The sequence below is a fragment of the Theobroma umbraticum genome, unplaced genomic scaffold, assembly GCF_002168275.2.
Source record: "Theobroma umbraticum cultivar Fairchild unplaced genomic scaffold, ASM216827v3 scaffold_30.0, whole genome shotgun sequence".
In the NCBI taxonomy this organism is placed as follows: Eukaryota; Viridiplantae; Streptophyta; class Magnoliopsida; order Malvales; family Malvaceae; genus Theobroma; species Theobroma umbraticum.
Genome location: NW_018397254.1, coordinates 13,386,530 through 13,393,493, shown reverse-complemented (window position 1 = coordinate 13,393,493; position 6,964 = coordinate 13,386,530). Strand labels below are relative to the sequence as shown.

The following is a 6,964-nucleotide window of genomic DNA, read 5'->3' as shown; positions in this document are numbered from 1 at the left end:
CAACCAAAATGGACATGGTACCCCTAATGGGGACCCTAAAAGGAAATATAATCATAAGGAGAAAACCTTTTCATATTCAAATTAAAATGTGAACATTCTTGCTAGTTAAGGTTCTTAAATGCAATTTGATAAGAGTTCAAAAAAAGATCACTAGTAGATGCAACAAGTGAAAATGGAAGCACTTTTAGAGCATCCTCTTCTAATGGTGAATCTCAATGAGATCCCATATCAAACACAATACTAAGACCTTCACATTTGGAGGTAATTGTTACCTATGATTTTTTATTTGGTTGTAAGTCTTTCCATCGTTAACAATGTTGTTAGTCATCTAAGAAGGATTATCCACTTGTAAGATCATGTTTACTTGATGTCTTTAACTGGAATGACAATATGTAAACTATCTTAATGAATGCTATGATCCACATAACTCTATTATCACTAATGAATAAATCACTCACATCCTATCAATAAAATTTGACATAGGAGTATATTATTAGAATATTATTATTTAGGAATTATAGGTACAATAGAATACTTCTTTTTATTTAATTTACTTTTACTAGGACTTTAGGCTAGTTATGTTCTATTTAAGAATAGAACACCTTTTTTATTTAAATTTCTTGTTAACTACTCTAGTTATATTAGACAACATGAAGTATACTTTTATTAAGATGTGAGCCTATAATACTATAAATAAGACCATTAGGCTTAGTTATGAGACATTGGAGTTAAGAATTAATAAAGAATATTTTCTTAAGCAGAATGCTTATTTTTTCTGGGTTTTTTCAAAAGAGTAAAAGGTTTTAGTATTTTTGGCCTAACAGACCAAAGTGGGATTTTGGCTATTCTTCACCTTAGTGGGGTTTTCTAATTTTACCAAAATTGGTGATTCACCTTAGTGGGGTTTCTAACTACACCACAATTAGTACTTTTCACAATACCCTAGCGTTAATTTGGTATCAAAATAGAAGGATCATTGTTCGTTGCATAGTTCAGGTTCGCTGTCGAGTTTCGACACTCTTTGTTCGGCTAATTCTATTTCTTTCATTGCTTTATAGTTATATCATCATATTTTTTCTACATCATCACATTGTCATCACCAAACAATAAATTGCCACCAAGACATCAAAATTGTCAATGAGATGTTCATGAGATCGAGATTCAAGAACTATAATGCCAAATTCAAGAATTACAAGAGCAACTCACAAGACGTGATGCTGCTCAAATCAATAATAGCAGCTCTAGTGATGAAAAGGATGAAACCAACCCTTTCTATCAAAATTTGTCCTTTGATGAAGAAATACTTGTATGTCAACTAAGAATTGCTGGTACCAAAGACTTGGGAATCAAAGTCGACATTCCTAAATTTGAATAAAAACTTCACCTTGATGACTTCCTTAACTAGCTCTACATAGTAAAAAGACTTTTTTAGCTCAAGGATATTTTTGATGAAAAACGTGTGAAGCTTGTTGCAATTAAATTAAAGAAGCATGCCTATGTTTGGTGGGAAAATCTCAAACAATAACAAGAAAAAGAATGTCGGAATAAAATCAGAACATGGAATAAGATACGTCGAAATCTCAAACGTAAGTTCCTTCTTAAGTATTATTGACAAGAAATTTTTATCAAATTTCATAACTTGACGCAAAAAACAATGTTGATGGAAGAATATACAATGGAGTTCAAACAACTTCACATGAAGTGCGATGTTAATGAACTTGAAAATCAAATGGTAGCTCGTTATCTTGGAGGTCTCAATGTTGAAATTGCAGATGTTATTCAACTACAACCATTTGAAATTTAAATGATGTCATTAGATTAGCATTAAAGGTTGAGAAACAACAATCACAGAAAAACTCAGTGAGCACATCAAGACAAAGAGATTCCATATCAAACCATGAGAAACAAAGTTTGATAACCATTTCACCTCCAAGGGTAAACTCATCCAAAACTCCAAACAATAAAGAAACTATTTTTATTCGTGCTTCTAATGTCAACAAGAAGTGCTTCAAATGCCAAGGATTTGGGCATATTGCTTTTGATTATCCAAATCGAAGAATTCTCCTTTGTAAAAGAAGAAGTTATGGAAGAAACTAGCATGCAAGAAGTAGAGGATGGGCTAGAAATATTCAACAACAATGAGATAAAAGAAGTTTTTTCCGATCATGGAGAAAATCTTGTTGTTCGTCGTAACCTCAACACTGCTATGATGACTGAAGATGAAAGTTGGCTTCGTCACAACATATTCTATACAAGGTGCACATCCTAAGTGAAGGTTTGCAATGTCATTATTGATAGTTGAAGTTGTAAAAATGTTGTTGCTAACTACGTGGTGGAAAAGTTGAAACTTCAAATTGAAACACATCTTTTTCCTTACAATCTACAATGGTTGTGAAAAAAAAATGAGGTTCAGATAATGAAGCATTGTTGTGTTCAATTCTTTATTGGAAGTAAGGATCACGATGAAATTTGGTATGATGTTATCCCAATAGACGCATGCCACTTGTTGTTGGGATGTCCATGTCAATATAATCATCAAGCTCATTATGATAGATACAAGAATACTTATTTCTTCATCAAAGATGGAGTAAAAATTATGTTGACTCTATTAAAGTCAAAAGATCGCCCAAAAAGATAAGGGGAAGATAAAGCACTCATCACTGTGTCTGGCCTAAACAAAGCTTACTATGAGTCAAACCATTTAGTCTCTTATTAGTTTCTAATGAAAATGAAGTATCTTCACCCTTATCCAAGGATGGTCAAACAGAAGTGGTGAACAAAAGTTTAGAAAACTTATTACGAAGCTTTGTGGGTAAACATATTTGCAAATGGTATCTTGTGTTAGCACAAGTAGAATTTTCTTACAATAATTTTGTGAACCACACCACTAGGAGATGTCCATTCGAAGTAGTGTATGGAAAACACCCTCTTAGTCTTTTAGATCTTTCTATGTTATCAACTACTTATAAATTTAGTGTTGATGCTGAAAAACGTGCTAAGCAAATTAAGAAGCTTCATGAAGAAGTTCGAGAGAAGACTATTCGTCAGACTAACAGATACCAAAAGCAAGCCAACAAGCACAAAAAACCAACTAATTTAAAAGAAGAGACTTAGTGTGGATTCACTTAAGGAAAGAACGTTTTCCTAAATTTCGTGCAAAATTATCTCCTTGAGCTGATAGACCATTTTGAGTCTTAGAACGTATTAATGATAATGCTTACAAGATTGAATTTCTTGGAGATTATGAAGTTTTTGCAACTTTCAATGTAACTGATCTCTCTCCTTACTATGAAAAACATAAAGAAGACATGGATCTTGAAGACAAATTTTCTCCAACCTAGAGAGAATGATACAGAAGTATATTATTGATTATTATTATTTTAGAATTATAGGTATAATAATATTCTTTTTTTTATTTAATTTACTTATATTAAGACTTTAGGCTAGTTATGTTTTATATAGGAATAGAATACCTATTTTATTTAAATATCTTCTAACTACTTTAGTTGCATTAAACAACATGAAATAGAGATTTATTACGATATGGGCCTAACTATAAATAGGACCTTAAGCTTAGTTATGAGATATTAAAGTTGAGAATTAATAAAGAATATTTTTTTAAGTAAAAATGTTTATTTTTTCTAAGCTTTTTTTAAAGAAGTAAAAGTTTTTTAGCATTTTTGACCTAATCAACCAAAGTGAGATTTTGACTATTTTTCACTTTAGTGAGTTTCTAACCTCATTACGATTAATGTCTTTCACAACACCCAAATATTTTCGTCAAAATTGCTTTTCATTAAATTTGATAGTTTTTTTTTCATCCAGTTCTCTGTCTAAATACCCGTTTTAACTCTTGCGACATGTAGGCTGCTAGGGTCAACAGAGAGATGGACAAGTGTTAAGTAAGAGTACACATGAAGAGTTTAATCAAGTTGAAAGGGGAAGGTATTACTTTATGTTCCTCTAGATTCTATGCTGATACAGTTTTCAGATTGTGATAAGTATTTTGTCTTGTTTTCACTTGAATTGCTAGTATGTTCGCTGCCAGTTTTGCATTTTCAATTTTTATATACGATTTTCAAGAATGATGCGCATTTAGTGGCATTTCAAAACATGTTTAACCTGAAGTCAATTAATGCCATACGTTTATTTGCCCCGACGGAGTAGGTTGGCTAGTCTAATTATTGTTGCTGAATGAATATATGAATAAAAAGGCAGTAAAGATGATGTTGAACTAGCAGAAGATCAAAATGGACTAGATGGAAGCCAATAACTAGGAAGTTGAGAACTAACTAGCAAAGAACATTAATTGGAGGAACGGAGTAAAAAAGTAAATGATATCTTGATTGATATTTGTTTTGCTGAGAATTTTATCAGTTGTCAGACCATGGGTGTTTCATTTTGTTCGGGTTACAGTTATATCCCTGACATAACACAACAAATTATCGCGCTGAATTTTTTTTCGGTTGATTTCTCTTCTGTCGATCAGCTTAAGCAATAACAGCAAAGGAGGGAAGAGTTGATGAAGGGCAAATTCCTCTGATTAATATGAATGTGGAAGAAAGGAGAAAGCCCGATGAGGAGGAAGAGATTAAGGGTTGGCATCATTTCGAATATGATCCCCTTGTGCTTTTCTTTTTCCATTTCCCCTAAAGGCTTTTTGCTTCTTTTTTTTTCATTGAATGTTTTTTCTGTTTTCCTGCAAGATGCTGGTGTCACCATCGATGAACTACTTGAGTAGGTGAAGCAGCTCGAAAGCGGGGAGTTGCAGGCATTAAAACAGAACAGTGAAAGTACATTAGCGTGAAACCGCAATTGGTACTGTAAATATGGTTTAGGATTTGCCAAGGAATGAGTTTATGGTTAGGACGTGACAGGCGTTCCTGAACAATTGAAAACTAGTCATATGTTGGTTAAACAATTTCCTTCTTCTGAAAAAGAAACAAATAATTATTTAAAGCAGATGATTGAGTGGACAAATTAAAATTTGACCCGGGAGGACCAGAAACCGTGCATCGTTTCGTTGAGCAGAATTGCTACAGGCATCCAGTCCAGTTCTGACATGATACAGAGATGGACATGTCTAATAAAGGTGTAATTTACGCTACAGTGTCTGATAAGTGCTCAGTTTAAACTTTAGGGGCTGAAAGAATTCTTTTTCATGTTCCTTGGTGCGCGTTTGGAGTATTTAGCGGATGCCTGTAAGTAGGAGATGCAGAAGGGGGTGGTAATTGCATGCATATATACATAATAATGTTATCAAAACAAAGACAAGTACATTCTATTTTCTGTACCAATATATCTCCACCAATTTTGAGAAAAGCTTCTGAAATCATGAATATAACACATAGTATCAAACATAATTATTTTGGAGTTTAATTGAATTTAGAGAAGGCCAAATCATCTTATGGTGTTTGCTTCTGAGGGATACTCGGAGAGGAAGGGGGAATGTATGGTATCCAGGTTCTGGGGTCTCCAGATTAAATGAGGTGGGGGTGGAGGAGATAGTCTAGGGAAATTAGGTATCCAGGTTCTTGGATCTCCTAGATTAAATGCAGGTGGAGGGGTGGGCTAAAAAGAGTAGGGCTAGGAAGAAAAGGAGGGAGAGGTGGAAAAGGGAAAGGCAAAGATGGAGGATTTGGATACGGTAAGCGGGGAAAGGGCCAAGATGGCAAAGGTGGCGAGGGAGGGAATGGGAGTGATGAAAGGGGAGGTAGTGGAGGCAAAGGCAATGATGGCAAAGGCCAAGGAAAACCAAACCCTGGGAAAGGAAAAATACATTTTGAAGAGTTAAAAGAACTTGGCAACAGCTCTTTGTGATTTCTACACAAGGTGGTGTTTCTTTTGGATGGCCTATAACTCAGCGCATTCAAGCTGTAGATGCAAAGATTATCTTGTTTTGACTTGACAGATATCTGATTTACCGAAGTCTTCAAACCTGGTACATTGCATGCTGAAGATTTACTCCCTATTAAACTTGCCTGGCATAATGACTCAATAGCCAAACCTTCCACACAGTCAACCCCATCAACGTGCGGTATTTCTAGCTTGTATACTCCATACTTATCAGTGGTTCTGTTGACTGAGACGGTCATCTGCTCTGTGGTTTTAGGTGATTTTGCTTTAAACTTGCATTGAACGTTGACTTCCACACCTGATTAAAAACATAGGCAACTGGAACGTTAGAAAAAAAATGTTCCAATCTATCAAATAAGACCAATTCTGGGTCTGTGACACTCTTTTACCTGGCAAGAAATAGCTGTGCCTAGAGAAGGTGTTGCTTGAACATATATCGCAGAAAACAACACCCACTACTGTGATCCGAGAGATGGGATTTGCTGGTTGAGCTATTACGGAAAGAAGATGTGTAAAGGAGGATGCTAGAACAAAAAGGCGAACGATTGGATCCATGGCATGGCAGCTAGCAAAGCAAACATGAGAGAAGTGACAAGAAGCTTCCACTAGGGCTTCTCTGGTTAAAAGCCTTATACTAGTTGGAAGTAGCATAAGAAATATGCCCAGTATCCAAACCCGTGAGTGGTTGGTGTTAGGACCATCTGTAAAGCACGGAGCTGAAAATGCTTTTTCTATTCACTAAAAACAAAAACATGTGAAGAGCCCTGTTTGGCAGTGTGTGGGAAAAGATTGAAAGACAGAGAAGTTGCTTACCATAGCAGATTGACGATTGACAGGTAGTGGAGATTGAGTTGGAGCTTCTATAATTTCCTCGATAACAACACAAGCTCTAATCCAAGTCTTGAAGTGGACTTAATCGAAATGAAACTGTGGAACTTTTTGATTTTCTCTATCAATACTGCCTTGCCTTCCGTTCAATTAATTAGGTTTGTTTTCCTTTTGCTTCAACTTATAGTTTTTGGCATATGATTACTCTGAACAAAGTTGTCCTCAAAGGACTCGGATAAAATTATCTTATTTTCAATCATTAAAAGCCATGATCATTGTA

The 6,964-nt window shown here is 34.9% G+C and overlaps 1 protein-coding gene across 1 annotated transcript; it reads right to left on the bottom strand.

Annotated features, from left to right (window-relative positions):
- Nucleotides 1-5,301: 5,301 nt before the first annotated feature.
- Nucleotides 5,302-6,557, bottom strand: LOC110419180 (Pollen Ole e 1 allergen and extensin family protein). Its single transcript, XM_021432112.2, is given in 4 exon segments — nucleotides 5,302-5,481; nucleotides 5,483-5,580; nucleotides 5,583-6,154; nucleotides 6,246-6,557. Coding segments are annotated over 4 exon segments (1,008 nt in total). The 5' UTR covers nucleotides 6,508-6,557; the 3' UTR covers nucleotides 5,302-5,405.
- Between the last annotated feature and the right edge of the window lie 407 nt (nucleotides 6,558-6,964).